Source organism: Dasypus novemcinctus, chromosome 26 (assembly GCF_030445035.2).
Source record: "Dasypus novemcinctus isolate mDasNov1 chromosome 26, mDasNov1.1.hap2, whole genome shotgun sequence".
Taxonomy (NCBI): domain Eukaryota; kingdom Metazoa; phylum Chordata; class Mammalia; order Cingulata; family Dasypodidae; genus Dasypus; species Dasypus novemcinctus.
Genome location: NC_080698.1, coordinates 19,095,715 through 19,111,487, shown reverse-complemented (window position 1 = coordinate 19,111,487; position 15,773 = coordinate 19,095,715). Strand labels below are relative to the sequence as shown.

The 15,773-nt window shown below is 50.7% G+C and overlaps 1 protein-coding gene across 6 annotated transcripts in view; it reads right to left on the bottom strand.

The window, feature by feature from the left end:
* FLNB (filamin B) overlaps window positions 1–15,773 on the bottom strand; it is a 141,231-nt gene that overhangs the window by 25,058 nt on the left and 100,400 nt on the right. The window contains exons 25-33 of one of the 6 annotated variants that reach the window (XM_004450702.5): window positions 14,174–14,341; window positions 13,085–13,177; window positions 12,168–12,291; window positions 10,225–10,381; window positions 8,852–9,041; window positions 6,893–7,140; window positions 4,191–4,262; window positions 3,373–3,475; window positions 2,190–2,330 (exon numbers count right to left, since the gene is read on the bottom strand). In XM_004450702.5, coding sequence (XP_004450759.1) covers window positions 2,190–2,330; window positions 3,373–3,475; window positions 4,191–4,262; window positions 6,893–7,140; window positions 8,852–9,041; window positions 10,225–10,381; window positions 12,168–12,291; window positions 13,085–13,177; window positions 14,174–14,341 — 1,296 coding nt within the window. The remainder of the gene's footprint in view (window positions 1–2,189; window positions 2,331–3,372; window positions 3,476–4,190; window positions 4,263–6,892; window positions 7,141–8,851; window positions 9,042–10,224; window positions 10,382–12,167; window positions 12,292–13,084; window positions 13,178–14,173; window positions 14,342–15,773) is intronic. The other 5 variants (XM_004450703.5, XM_004450704.5, XM_004450705.5 and 2 more) reach the window with 5 other exon arrangements.

The window sequence follows — 15,773 nt, the reverse complement described above, 5'->3', positions numbered from 1 at the left end:
AAACAAAAGCAGGACTCACTTAGGGTGAACACACACAGATACCAGGTATCTTAAACATTTACGGACCAGTGGGCGGGCCTGGCAGGGAACCAAGGGGACGGTGGCAGAGTTCACGGTCCTAGGACCCCCCAGGGGTCTACCGAGCATGACTGCTTCAACCATTACACGAGAAAAGCAATTCCCAACTGGCCCCAGACTAGGGAGGAGGGACAAAAGTAGAGAAACCCGGCTCACCTTGACAAATAAGGAGGCAACCCCTGCCCCGACTGAAGAAATGACCCGCTCACCCTACCAGAGGGCGCGAGGCGGGAGAGGCTTTTTGGAAGACCATTTGCCTGCACTTTTCAGAGGGTCAGGCCCATGACCCAGGGATTCTACCCCTGGAAATTTACCCCACAGAAGCGGTCCTCATCCCATCCTGCTCCCAGCCACCTCGTTCAGATGCAAAATAGGAAAAGACCCCGGGGTCCAACAACCGGGGGCTACCTAAACAAACACTGGTCTGGTCAAGCAGTCATGGACAGGAACGAGGAGTTCAGTAGTTCAGTGTACTAACTTGGGAGATCATTTACAATGTGTTGCATTAAGAAGAAAATTCAAAAGAAAAAAGCAAGTTGCTATATAGCATTAATCCTTTATCACATTCCTTTGAAAATGAAACAAGATGAAATTGTGTGCATGTTCATAAGTATAGAGAGAAACAGCTGAAAAGATACACACTCATACCTGCAGTGGAAACGGAAGGGGGATGTAGGGAAGACACTTTTTAATCTCTGGAAACCTGTATTTTTCAAATATTTAAATATTTTTGCTTTAAACAGATATTATGCAGACATACACACATAAACTACAGTGAACGAACATCACACCAGAAGAAATATTTGCACTCCTATCACAAAGGGCTAATTTCTCCAATGTTTAAACTCTGCTTAGAAACTGGTATGACAAAGGCCAGTAACCAAATGGAAAACTGAGCCATGGGTAAGTTTGGTTCACAGAAAAAGAAACGCAAATGGTACTAAAACCTATGGAAATACAAATAAAGCAACAATGAGATACAGGATTTTCAACTATCAGATTGGCAAAGATCCAAAAACTTGGTAGTGTCTTCCTTTGGTGAATACATGGAAAAACAAGTACTCTCTGACGCTACTGGTGGGTATGTGAGTTGGGATCGCCCTGACTGACTAAAGCAATTTGACAAGATCTATCAAAATTACAAAACCCTGTATCCTTGAGCCAGCAGTTCCTCCAGTGGGAGGTAAACCCCACAGGTGCACCTCCACAAGCATAAGGAAGCACGTGGAGGGCAACGCAGGTGGCAGGATTGGGAAGAACAAGAAAAAGGAGGGATAAATGTCTCCAACTGGCACTGGTTGATCATCTAGATGGCGGGAGACCACGAGGATGCTCTCTCGTCTGGCAGGGAAAGCTCGCTGGGATATACTGTTACGTAAAAAGAGCAAGGGCAGCGAATGTGTGGAGTATGCTACTATTTATGTGTTTTTAAAAAAAGTGGGCGGGGATTGAAAATCTGTTTGCTTGTCTGTTCTTAAAGATACTCTGAAATGGAAGAGAAGAAAATTAACAGCAGGCGCTGCTAGGAGAGGGTGGCTGGGAGGTGCAGGGGAGGGGGATCCTCTTGCTCTATCATTTAGGGTTTAGCCACATGAATGAGTTCCCTACTCAACATTTTAAATTAAAAATGAAAAATTTTTAGACAATCTGTTAAAGAAAGAGCAAGAACGACACCGCACTGGCCTTCCTCAAGGCCCTCTCCTCGCCAGTCACCCTCACCGCCTCTTCTGCCCGCCGGCCCCCCGCCCCGAGCCCAAGGGCTGCGCAGGCTCTGCCGGCCAGGCTGGGAAGTCCCTCACTGTGCCTCCCTGTTTTCTCCTGGCTCACCCCGTGGCCACACTCGGCTTAGTGACAAAGACAAACCACGGGGTCCCGGGCCTGCCCTGTGACCCAGGACGCGGAGCTGCAGCATCCCTTCCGGAAACAGCGGGACTGACTGGACTCCCAGGCTGTTTTGTTTCACGGGGACGTCCACGCCGCTTGCCCCACCCCGCCCCAAGAACCACTGCCCGTGTGGTGGCCGACCTGCCCATCTGCAGACCTCCAGGGTCTCCAGGACCCTGAGCCGCGGTGCTCGCGGGCTTGCCGCAGAGCCACCAAACCCCACTCACCGGGGATGTGGCTGCCCATGTACTTGATGTGCATCTCGTGGAGCCCGACCTCGGTGGGGGCGTAGCGGACAGTGACCGTGCCATCCTTGTTGTCCACAATCTCGGGGGTGGCCGTCTTCCCGGAAGGCATGTGCACCTCTCCTGGGGAGCACAGGGACATGGGGCATCGAGACCATCAGCCACTTTTCCCAGGAAAAGCTGAGCCCGAAGGGCAGAACGCCTTCAAAATAAAGGCCTTCAGACCCAAGGATGCTCATTGCCACCTAAAACACCCGAGCTGCACTGTGGGAAAAGAAAGGCCTATTGGTTTTTCTTTCCATCCTCTTTGGCTTCCGTAGAATGCAACAGGCAAGTCACAAGTAAAAAGTTTCCTACATCTGAAGGATTAGGAGCTCAAAGAGGATTCAAAAAGGCCACGAAACCAGTAGGATTAGTATAGTCAACTCAGAGAAGCCGGCATTAAAAAGAGGCTGCAGAGAGACAGTTAACTCTCATATAGCAGACCTCAATGCCAAGGTCATAGTTGGAAAAATTGGAGAATAAGAGAAGACAGTGGCCACGGTGGCTGCTGAGGGTAGGGAGTGGGAAGAAGAGATGTGATGTGGGGGCATTTTCAGGACTTGGGAGTTGTCCTGGGTGGTACTGCAGGGACAGTTACTGGACATTGTATGTCCTACCATGGCCCACTGGGTGGACTGGGAGCTATGATGTGGACCATTGATGATGTGGTGCAGCAGTGCTTAGAGATGTATTCACCAAGCGCCATGAATGTCCCATGATGATGGAAGAGGTTATTGGAGGAATGGGGTGAGGGGGGTGGGGGGTATATGGGGACCTCATTTTTTTTTAAGGTAACATTAAAAAAAAAAAGAGAGAAGACAGGAAAGGGGGCGGGGGAGCAAAACCTGAGAGCCGAGAGGTGTCTGAGCAGAGCAGTTCATAACCCCTGGGGAATCACAGGCCCACTCAAGAATGTGGTGCAAGTTATGGATGAACTGCCTCTTCAGAGCAACACACACCATGCAAGCCATCTGCAATCTCGGGCCCACGGGCCCCTGCCTACGGCAACCACCAGGAATGCTGGGTGAAGGACCCCTGGTCTGGTGGGCAGGTGGAAGCACCCCCCGGGCACCATTCTGGAGTGCTGGAGCAAGAACAAGATGGCGCTCATGCCCGTGCTTACCGGTAATTTCTCCTTTCCTGACAGCAAATGGAATGACCAGGTCGAAAGGCTTAAATCCCAGGCCATTCATGTCACTCACTGGGACATAGGCCTCTTCGGTGACCTAAAAACAGGAAGCAGTGGTCACTGGGCAAAGCAACACAACTGAGCAGGCCGGTGCAGCTCAGCTACAGGGCAGAGCAGCTGGTAATTTTGCAAGCCGGTCATGCCAGGATTTGGCGATGTGGCCGCCCGTGGACGGTGGGCTTTGTCTAACTGGCCCCGGGCCTGGGGCAGATCCTGAAGGATTTGAGAAGTTGTGCTGACCAATTGCTAGAAAGCCCTCGGCTTGTAAAATCCCCAGCGGTGCCCACAGGCAAATGGGAAAGTGAGAGAGGGCAATGTCTGTGAGTCCCAAGAGGCTCCACCTGGAAAGGTTTAGTTGCTTGTGGCCTGGAAAAAAGGTGCGTTTTAAGTGGCAGAGCACAGCAGTTGGCTTTTTCCCCTGAACAGAAACCGAATGTGCAAGTGGTGGCTTTGCGAGTCAGCAGGAGGGCTGAAGACAGCTGTCCATCTGTCTCTTTAAACACGGGGACAAACGGCACCGAGCGTGAACACAGACATGATGGCTGGTGATTCGTGGAGCACATACGATGACAGGGAGGTGGGTTGTAATACAGAGAAAGCAGGGATCTTTGGCACGGATGGATCAGTGGGAGACGAAGGAATGACCACGGCACCCAGAGGGCTTAAGCAATACCCAGAAGCAGGCTGCAGCTTTTTCTGAAATGAAGACTGAGGAAACGCAGAAACACAAACAGGAAAAAACAAAAGTGTACCCAGGGTCTGAATCCAGGGGGACATGCATTTACCGGTGCCTCCTCCACAGCCGTGACTTCCCCATCCGTGGCCTGGTTGGTGGCAAATGGAGATTAGTAGGGAATCACACTGGAGGGACACTGCTACTCAGCTGAGTCTATCACCCGAGAGCCGTCTGCTTCGTCTGCTCAACAGTGAGCCCCTCAAGCCCATGGGAGCACACACTCTTATTCTCCTACTGGAGAGCAAATCGGTGGCCTCTCTTCAAATGTCCAATCCTGGATCCCCAAACCCACTTTCAGGAAGCAGCCCTAAGCAATGCTGACGGGACAGCACATGGCTCAATGGTAAGGGCAGGGATTCTACTGGTGCCATTTGTGAGGGTGAAAAACGGAAGCAATCTCAACGTCCAGCTGTAAGGGGATTGGCTAACTCTGGCAAACGTGTTCAGAGGAACACGGTGCAGCCCTGCAGACGTGGTGACGCTTTAGGAACTGACACGGAAGGGGGTGCATGGCATGCTGAGGCAGGAAGGGAGACGCAAAACCATCTGGACCATGTGGGCCTGTGAACACCACCGAGGGGCTGGTGCTAGAAGAGGAAAACGAACCCTGGTGGCCTCTGCAGCACGGGACTGGGAAAGGGCGCTCTTTTTACTTGATAAATGTTGAAGGGGTCAGTGTTTTAAATTTTTGTATATATTACCAAAACATGGACTCTTGACTTGACGCTCCTAATCCGATGCTCCTGACCCAACCGACCCTGTCTCAACACCCCTCTCCCACCACGATGGAGAGCAATCTTAGGAAGCCTCCCCAGGAGGAGAGGCCTTTGCGCCCACGATATCCCTTCCTTGTGTCTTCCAGCATCTGCAGAGAGGGGGCTTCACTTACAAAGACAAGCTTTGTGAGTTTCCACATTTGGGAACAGCCCATGTCCTGCTCCAGGGCCCTCTCAGACTGGGGCTCCTTGGGGATATATCAGCCGGGAGGAAGAATTTTTGTAATGGCTAAGCTAAGGGCTTCCATCCAAGACTTCTCGAAGTCAGAAGCAGATAAGCTGCTAGGGGAGTGTCTGCAGGGGCCGCGTCTGTGCAATGTGGCTGAGCTGACTGTGGGGTCACCTGGGTGTCCGTGTCCTTTGGACCGTGAGCCTGTAGAGGAATCTACAGAATAAGGCAGGGAATCTCCCCAGCTGAAGCCAATGCACAGCCAGTCAGCCCACTTGGGGAAGGCTGGAGAAAGCTTGGAGTGGAAGAATGAAGGCCAAAAGCAGGGAGAGCAGCTGAGGGTCTCTCTCTGCTCTCAGCGCAGTCAGGGGCCACGTGGCTACAGAGTGTCCCTGCTTCGTGGGTCTTGCAGGGCCTGGATTTCTAATGATCTTGGTAGCCTCCCCTTCATCCTTCTGGACCACCTTGATGTCTTCACACTTGGCTCCCCCCGCCCATGTGGCGTCATCTCCCCCGCTGACAGCACCAGCAGGTCTAGTCCGTGACCTCTGTCCCGGGATGCCCCTACATCCTGCCTAGTTCTAACCAACCAGAGAAAATTCACCATCAGCTGAAGACGGACCCCTAGAACTGCACCTGGGACCCTTCTCTGTAAACATGGAGGACATAAACTTTCTAGCTGCATTTCTCCCCTGCAGGAGAAAAGCACTCCCAAATGAATGACGTCAAAAGCTGACAAGTGTTTATACATTTGAGACATAAAAGAGCCTCTGGATCTCTGGCAAAATGTTTACAGATTTTAAAAATGTCTATGAAAAGAAAAAAAAAAAAAAAGCTGAAACAGATTATAGATGGTTTGCAAGGCAGTCCCTGGACCCCTGCTCAGAATGGAGTCTTCTTGCCCATCTCCACCGCTGCACAAAGTAAAATAATTAGAAGGTGCTCTTTAGGCTGTGTGGCGCCAGGTCATTAAGGGCCTATGAATCTTGAGGTCAAGTGTGGTTCCTGCCCTTGGCATTAGAGGACACTGGGAGGGGCAGATGGCACCCAGGGTTTGGTGAACTTGAGTTCTGAACCCGCTTCTTATGCCACCTTGGGCTCTGCTGTCCTCATTTTCAAGAATCCACAATGCTGGGTTTTGAGTGTTAATTGTGCTAAGGTACCTAAGGTTTCAACCCCTTTCCTGGTTGAAGAATATTAATAATTAAAATTAGAAACTAAAGACTCTAGACCTTCTCCATACCAGCCCTTTGCGTAATGGAATCTTTTACTCCAGCTGTTCCTAGCTTCAAAACACAAAGGTATTTCCTCCCATATGCAAAATTTCTCTCTTTCCAAAACATAAACAAACTGGAGCGCTTTGAGTCCTGGGTCTTCAGAGTCAAGTACCTGGAGAAACTAACACCAGGAACTTCTCTCTTTCAACCATGGAAAAGAGTAGGAGTAGCAGGGAAGGACTAGCAGAAAAAGATTAAAAACTGTAATGTTTTATATATAAACATTTTTGAAGCAGGACATTTTTCTGAGTGGAGTTAGGTGGCGACACTGCTTATGTCCCTTAGCCTGATGGATACTCATAAGATTCTTGAACAACCCTCAGAGCCAAAGGGGCTCTGGGTTTCCAGAGATTACCCTACGATTCTACAAGGTCATGACTGCTTAAAAAAAAATTTTTTTTTTTGAGGAATAAAAGTCCTGTCCTAGGCAGGATGCAGTAAAATGGCAGCTGGAATCGTTCCTGCTAATAACAGTGTGCTCTGGAGAAGACCTTACCATGACGGTGAAGGGGCTGTTGGGAATATCGACGCCCCCAAAGCGCACGTGGATGACGTAAGTGCCCGGCTTGGCGGCCGTGTAGAAGATGTCATAGGTGCCATCCTCATTCTCGATCACATCGGCCTCGGCCTCGGTGCCGTCCGGGGTCAGGACGGTGCAGGTCACTTTCCCCTTCCCGGCGGTCTTGGCGTCCACCATAAAGCCCACTTCCTCACCGGTTTTCACGGTGGAGGCGATTCCAGGGCCTGGCCAGAGACAAGTTCAGAAAAAGGGAATGGAGGCCTCTGCCATGGACGCTCACCCAGAGGCCCAAGAACAAGTCACACGCCTCTACACTCCATCTGTAAATGTTGGACCTGCACTTGCCAGCACACAGAGCCATGCCCCCGAGATCAGTTGGGGTGGTGCTGCCCGAGGGAATAACAAGCCTCTATTACTTATTAAATAAGGAGTAGCTGCAAGGGCTGAGTGTCAACCAAAGGTTAGCCCTGTTTCATCAGCATTCAAGGGTTTGGGGGTGAAGGTCAATGTCATCAGCGAACACACACTGGGTCTTTTCTAAGTGCCAGGTGCATACAAGGGTGAGCAAGACGCACTCCCTGCTCTCCAGGACCTCAACGCCTAACGGGGTGGATGGATGCAGGCCCCAAGGTTGACAGAGCAACCCGCCGTGGAAATGCTACGGAGGACTAGGCAATCGTTCTTCAGAAGTGCCCAGCAGCACATCTACGAAAAGGTTCTAAGAATTTACCTCCCAGGGTTGCCACACTGATAAAGGGCTCCCTGAATTAAAAAATTCTGAAGGATGGGCACTCGTGGTTAGGGGAGACTTAGACCCTTCCCTGAGTAACGAGTGAGCGATCTCTCCTCCTCTCTGACGCATGGCACCCCTTTACACAGGATTCATGCAGCAGCAGGGAGTGCACGAGAGTGTGAACTAAAAGCACATTGGCACAAATAAGCAAATTATGGAGAAGCAACAGAGAACAGAGGAGCGACGGCCCCTGGAAGCCCCAGGCTGCGCGGAGGACGCCACAGGATCCCACCTGAGCTGGGGAGGGACGGGGCCTTGGGCGGGAGGGAGCCCTGCCCAGAGCCGACACGCTCTCCCCGCTTAGCAAAGGCCATCCAGTTTGTCACTGGCAGCAACACAGACCTAGAAGGCCGTGGACTGGCCAGCATTACAGAATTTCTGTTTCTGAGCCAAATAAGGCCAAGCTGGGTGATTTACAACTTTGCCCTGAAAGCCAGATGATGTTCTCCTTTCAGAACAGGCTGAGCTGGGAGAAGAGCAGAGCACATCCAGGGTAGGCCTATAGTTAGTTTCTCTGTTTAAAGAAAGCAAATCTGCTTTGTTTCAGTGATGGGGACTTGTGTTTTGAAATCTACTGAAGCAGCATCACAGACGTGCGAGCTGTTTTCAGAAACCGAAGGAACTACTGTCATGGCTTAGAAAATGGAAGGAATGGTGCTAACAGTCGTGAAAATGTCCTGGGGGCCTAGGCAGAAGGGCCTGGTGCTGAGGACAAACCTTATCCCTCACTGTGCTTCTCTAATGCTGGCCCAACATGCTCCTGAATGACTACACCTTCTCCTCAGGAAGGCAGGAATGGGCTGCTTTTCATGAGGGACTTGCCATCGTAGCTGAGCTCTCAACCAAGTACCCACCTCAAAAGTATTACAATAGCTACCATGTGCACAACACTGCGCCCGACATTTTTTATTCCTAACCTCGTCTACTCTTCACAATAATCACATGAAAGTCTCTGATCCTCAGAAGAGTTTCTGGAATCTGAATATTCCCCAAATAGATCTCTGACCTAAGACTGACCAAAGCTCAGAGAGGCTGGATCACACTGGCCCAGATCACACAGCAACTGTGTGGCAGAGAAGGGCTAGCCCACCCTTTCTGACCCCCGAGTCCCAACTCCTGCCCTGAGGCTACTGTGCACTCACCTGTGGCCAAGCACTTGCTGGCGTCACCCGTCTGTGTGGCCCGGATGCGATAAGGAGAAAATGGGATATCGTCCCCGCCGTAGGTGACCCCGATCGAATAGCGCCCAGTCTTATCGGGGATGTAGGTGACAGCGTATGTGCCGTCTTTATTGTCATGGACAATGGCTCTTTTGGGTTTTCCTTCTTGGTCCTGTGGATCACAGAGAAATGCTATTCAGGAGGTTACGACCAGAAACCACTCATGGAAAACCTTGACACATTTTGTTCATTGAGAATTAATGGTGGACTGGGGGAGAGTGTAAACTATAACGTAAACCACTATACATGCGGTGCAGCAGTGCTCCAAAATGTATTCACTGAGTGCAATGAATGTCCCACGATGATGAAAGAGGTTATGAATGTGGGAGGAGCGGGGTGAGGGGGGTGGGAGTTATATGGGGACCTCATATTTTTTTAATGTAACACTTTAAAAAAAAGAGAGAGAGAAAAAAAATTTTTTTAAATAAATAATTTTTTAAAAAGAGAGACTTGATGGTTTGACGGCTGAAAAGAGTCTTTTTTTTTCTTGGTAGGGAGAGAAGATGGCAACAGATCCTTCGCCAGCACGATGGCCAGAGTCAGTCCTCAGCACCCTTTCCGTCAAGGGGAGGAATGCGCGGCGTTTCTGCTGCAGCTCCATGGGAATGCAGGGAGGCACGGGCGGCGGAAGCTCCTGCTAGCGCACACCCCCCCACGCTCCCTTCCTCTTTGGGAACAGGACCCTGATTCTCAGCGAGGCGCACTGCGCCAGGAACATCCCTGCTCGCTAGGTGCGGCCACGCAGCCACGCGGCCTCTGACGGCCTCCGACGGCCTCCCAGCTAAAGGGGGGAAGTGGAATTCTTCCCAGGCAGCATCAGGTCCCCGTTCCCCTCCGGCCTTCTTTCCTCCTCCTGTCCTGCCAGGCCAACACCCTCGTGGTGGTCCATGAGGAGACCTCAAGGACAGAAGCCGCACGCCAGGAGAGCGGTGTAAGAGATGGCGCCTGCTTCCCGGGCGGACCACGATCGCCCAGGTGGCGGCGGGCCCCTGGGCTTGGTACGAGAGAGAGGACGCTAGGGGTTTCGGAGTTTACTGTGACGGCAGCAGAACTTGGACCTCACGGGCCCAATGAGTAATTTCAAATATTTTAAAAGAAAAAAAGAGGAACAGATACAATAGAAAGCAAAACCATGAGAGGCACCAAAGCCTGGTGCTTGGAGCTAGAGCCTCAGCCCTCTCAGGTGGGCATCTCTGATGGGAAAATCTAACAGACATTGGTATCAAGTCAGAAACTGGCGAGGAAATCAGGTCCTGCTAGTGACTATCTGACTCCAGCACAAAACTCAAAATTACCGTTATCTGAACAGCAAGAAGGCCTTCCCCCGCATCTCTGGCATCGATGGCAAACTCCACGGGCAGACTGGCAGGCACGCCGTAGGAACTGAGGCCAGGGCCACTGGCGGTCACTTTGCTGGCATCGTATGTGGGCAGGACCTTGACCTTAAAGGGGCTTGAGAGACACACAGGCCAGTAAGGACACACAACAGCCCAGCTACACCTGTCCTGTCTCCCCAGAGGCTGGGGCTGAAGGGGATTTCTACAGCAGAGGAGACGGCATGTTCATTCACGTGCCTTAGGCCCAGCCCAAGTTTACACCACGAGGAAGTAACCGTCTTATAATAGGCGGGCTCTGCGCCAAGTGCATTCCATGGGATGCAGTTGGGATGACAAGGGCTCCCAAATTAGTTTGGGAAACATGGGGTTAAACATACCTCACACAATTTTGTTATGCTAGGACAACAGTCACTAAAATGGAAAGGGAGTATTTTTTAATCTTTTTTATTTTCTATTTCTAACATATTTTAAGAGGTAAGTGATCTATTAGTAAAGTAAGAAATTTATTTTTTTTATTTTTTATTTTTTTTAAAGATTTATTTATTTATTTAATTTCCCCCCCTCCCCTGGTTGTCTGTTCTTGGTGTCTATTTGCTGCGTCTTGTTTCTTTGTCCGCTTCTGTTGTCGTCAGCGGCACGGGAAGTGTGGGCGGCGCCATTCCTGGGCAGGCTGCACTTTCTTTTCACGCTGGGCGGCTCTTCTCACGGGCGCACTCCTTGCGCGTGGGGCTCCCCCACGCGGGGGACATCCTTGCGTGGCACGGCACTCCTTGCGCGCATCAGCACTGCGCATGGCCAGCTCCACACGGGTCAAGGAGGCCCAGGGTTTGAACCGCGGACCTCCCATATGGTAGACGGACGCCCTAACCACTGGGCCAAAGTCCGTTTCCCAAGAAATTTATAAACTATATATTTTTATATAGCTAGAGCTATATGTACATCTCTATATGAAACGTGGATATTGGAGATGTGGATGAAACTTTTTTATCTTAAGGGGAATTATCACAAACATGTGGAAGGTGCTCTGCGAGGTGAAGGGCTTATGTAACATTTCTCAGAGTAATATCATCAAGGAACAAGGTTTCTACCAAACACCTTCTGGGAAGGCTACTACCAACCAAACCCTCAAGTAAAGAAGGAAAAACCTTTGAGCTAACCAGAAAGCTACTTGTAGGATCACCAACCAGAAGCTTCTGGTTATATATTCCTTGTTTCTTCAAAGATTCCTAAAACTCCTTCATTTCAGCCCACCTTTCAATTAAAGAAGGTGAGAGCAGGAGCAGGAGCTTCACACTTCTAGGCTACCGCATCCTAACACCTGTGCAGAGCACACAGGCTCTTGGTCAATCTTTTTTTTTTTTTTAAAGATTTATTTATTTTATTTAATCTCCCCCCTCCCCCGGTTGTGTGTTCTCTGTGTCTATTTGCTGCGTCTTGTTTCTTTGTCCGCTTCTGTTGTCAGTGGCACGGGAAGTGTGGGCGGCGCCATTCCTGGGCAGGCTGCTCTTTCTTTCGCGCTGGGCGGCTCTCCTTATGGGCGCACTCCTTGCGCGTGGGGCTCCCCTACGCGGGGGACACCCCTGCGTGGCAGGGCACTCCTTGCGTGCATCAGCACTGCGCATGGGCCAGCTCCACACGGGTCAAGGAGGCCTGGGGTTTGAACCGCGGACCTCCCATGTGGTAGACGGAAGCCCTAACCACTGGGCCAAGTCCGTTTCCCTCTCGGTCAATCTTGACGATTGGACAGATGGATGGATGGATGGATGGATGGATGGATGGACAGATGGTTGGAATGATGAATGGGAAGGAGGGAGGGAGGGAGTACCCCAGAACAGTGCTGGCCTGCAGAGGGCTGGTTCAAGGCCGGTTTGGACACCCTTCCCCAAGAGTTAGGAGCTCACCTGCGAGGGATCTCCTCATCAGCGTATTTGACTGAGACCATGTAAGGCCCCTCCTGGGACGGAGTGTAGGTCACCGTGTGTGTGCCATCCCCATTGTCCACCACGGTCACCGGCTCCACCAGGCCTGAGGACAGAGACGAGAGGTCTGAGGACTTGCTTGGACTCCTCTTCACTCAGCCTGAGTTTGAAAGGGGATCACATCCATCCCCAAGCACTACTGGACTCCACTGATGAGCAACACAAAGCAAGCAGGCCATAATCACAGGCCTAAGGAATCACAGCGCAACAAGATCCCAGAGGCATGGTTGCAGAAATGACCCCTCAAGACAACTTCAGTTTTGTGTTGGCTAAAGGTCACTCGGTTTGCCCTACAGCATAATTAAGGAGACTGCCCACCGTTTGCTATATCGAAGGGCAGGTGGTGAGGATGCATATTAGAGACATGCTGTGTCTTCTTAAACTTGTTAGGGATGCTTAGGATTTGACAACTTTACAGCTGAGAAAGGGCCGAAGAGTCCAGAACTCTGACCTGTGAGAATTCACCAATGGGCTGGCCAGTCAAGCCTTAAGGCCACCCTAGAGCAAAGACCACTCTGAGCTATAGAGTGCAGGGCAGGGGAGGGTGTTACTCTCATGGGGAAGGGGAAGGGGAAGGGAAGGGCAAGGGGGAGGAAGAGGAGGAGGGGAACGGTTAGAGATTATTTTTAAGCATAATCAAGGCATGCATTGGGTTCGTAGATTTCAGATCCCAATTCTGAAAGAGAAAGTCAAGGGTGGGTCAACTGCAGGGTAGGTTAATCAAAGCATGGCATGCTCATTTAGCAAAGCAGACGAGCCAGGTCCAAGCCACTTTTAGAGACAGCAAGAGACATTCAGGTGATGTAATTTAAAGCAGCAGCCATTAAGAAATTGCAAACCTGTCTCCATAAAGTCACCCTTCGGGTCCCCTTTAAAGAACTCTGAAATGGCTTTCAAGGGGCTGCGCCATGACTGGGAATCCACCTCATCAGCTAAAATTAAAAGGCTGTTACTTGAGAGTCCTCCATACTAGAGGCAGGCATCTAGTAAAGGGTGTCTCGCCCCACCTCCTCCTCTCTTTCACACGCAGAGATCTTGGAACTCGGTGATTTTACAGAATCAGATTCCAGTCCCATGATCTCATTTTCCCCAAACCAATTCTGCCCTGAGCTTCAAAAGGGCATAGCCCTTGAACCTCATTAGGAAAAGGTTCTTTTTCAAAGAAAGAAACTCCCACTTCACTCCTGTGAAGTCAGGTACACATCACTGGGGGAAAATCCAGATTTAAGAAATTAGGCAGAGTATTTCACATGCGCGATAACAGCACATTTTAAATGCTGGAAAAGGCAATGTGGTTCTTACCAAAAAAGACAAGTTTCAACACACTTCACTTTGTCCCAAAATGGCCTACTCACTTTGCCAAACCTGAATTCCAGGCTGCCAACTGGGTGGGCCAAATTGCCAACAAAGCCCATTCCCCAAGAGACACACTCTAGGTGGCTGGGACAGTGACAAAGCTGCCTGCCATGTGGGGGCCGAGCAGCTGCCATTTCCAGAGTTTCTGGGTTATGTGCCATGAAAGCACCAAAGCTTCCCCAAGAGGTACTACCCTGATCCCCCCACCCATCCAAATCCAGACCCTGGCCCCACCAGTCATTTCCCAAGTGCAGGAACACACTGTGAAGCAGTCGGAACAGGATGACGTATCAGCCCAAACACTACTTGCTTCATTAAGCAACTTTTAAGAAAGTAATTTAAGAAGAAGTTTAGGGCTCCATTATCACATGGGAGAAGACAGACCACTGGAGAAATAAAAGGCCTACCTGCTGATGGCACTTTTACTATTTAACTAGAATATGGAGCAATAAAGTAACTTAAGAGATTTGGTTTTTAGTTCAAGACCAAGCTCAAAAGCCCAGTAGCCGCTCTGCGTCACGGCTGCCCACCCAGTCAGGTGAACGTCAGCAGAAAGCAGGACACACACTCACCCCGTGGGCCTAGGACCCGCACTTCCAGGGGGGCCAGGCCGGCCTTGCTGCTGTCCACCGTGAAGGACTGCTGGATGTGGGCTCGAACACCCGAGCCCACCCCGGGGCCGGCGATCTTGACCTTGCTGGGGTCCACAACATCCTTCACAGGAACCCTGAAGGGGCTGCCTGGAAAAGAGGTCATGGGATTCTGAGCACAGCCCACCCAGCAGCCAGAGTCCCACCTCAGGTGTGCGGGGTCACTCTGCCGCTCCTGGGACCTCGACTTCAGTCAGCGCCTCCTGCCTTGCTGCATATGACACACGTGTCCACTCATTTCCCACAGTCACGTGCAGACATGGTGCCAGGTGCTCCAGGAACCCATAGTCCACAGGAAGAAGAGGCAAACAAGCCATAACACAGGCTGGCAGGTATACTAGGCATAACCAACCTGCCTGGTCTATGGGAGACCAGAGAGAGCTTCCTAGAACATCTAAGCTGAGCCTGGAGTGTGAACAGATTCACCCTAGGGCAGCAGGGAGAGAGGTGCTTCAGGCAAAGGGCAGAACATACAAAGGTCTGGAGGTGAGGGAGAAGATGGGCTGCTGAAGAAACAGAAAGAGGAAGCTGAGTGGTGGGAGGAGGGGGCAGAGAGAACTGGAGGGGGGGGAGGGCCCTGCTCAAAACCTCCTCCCAGCAGTGGCTCCCGAGGACCTCCTGGAACCCTGCCAACCACACAGGGCCTTCCTAGTTCCCTGGACGTTGGGTGAAGGCCTGTTTCTCCCTACAGCGTAATCCTTGGTCCCACTGCATGGCTGACCCCACAGAGACATGGGGTCTCTGGCCCTCTACGGATGTCAATTTTAAAGACCAATAAAACATGGAGAATGCAGGGAGAGAGATTTGCAAGAGAAGCACTAACTAGAGAAACAAAGGCTAATCCAGGGACCCTCATGGACTGGACCAAATAAGACCTCCCCAGAAGTGAGTCCAAACAGGAACCCTATTATCCCCAGCCTGATGCCTCAGGTTGCCAAATTCATTGCCAAGGAGCTAAACACACCTCCTGCTGCACACAGCATTAAGGCCTCCTGGTCTACCCATGAAGTCTGGAAAAGTTAATGACATATGTTAAGGAAGCTGAGGTCTCTCTGCTCTGCATCTCTATACCTTCTAGAATTAGGAGTGATAAATAACAAAGACCACATGAAAAACCAAGACCCTAACTTTCTAACAACTGGGCTTCATAGAGGTCCACAGCATCTAGTTTTCCAGCTGAATGAAATAAATGGTGGAACCTGACAGACAAGCACTGCTCCCCATTCTGGTTTAGTGAAACAAAAGGGACCTTTATTTTATGGAGTGACAGTGAGAATGTCAATGTCAACAGGTAACGGCCATGGACTATCTCTGAGGCCAATGTCTAGTCCATGTCAGAGTCTTCACTGGAAGTTGTCTAAACTTAGCACAAAGGCAGCTAAGAACCAACAAGCAATGGCAAGAAAAAGTTAGGTACAAACTAGCAAGTACCAAGATTATCTGTCATTCCCCTAGTTCCATGCCCTGGGCAGACATCATCAATCGATCACAGGCAGCCCTTCTTCCTGATATGTTCTGAATC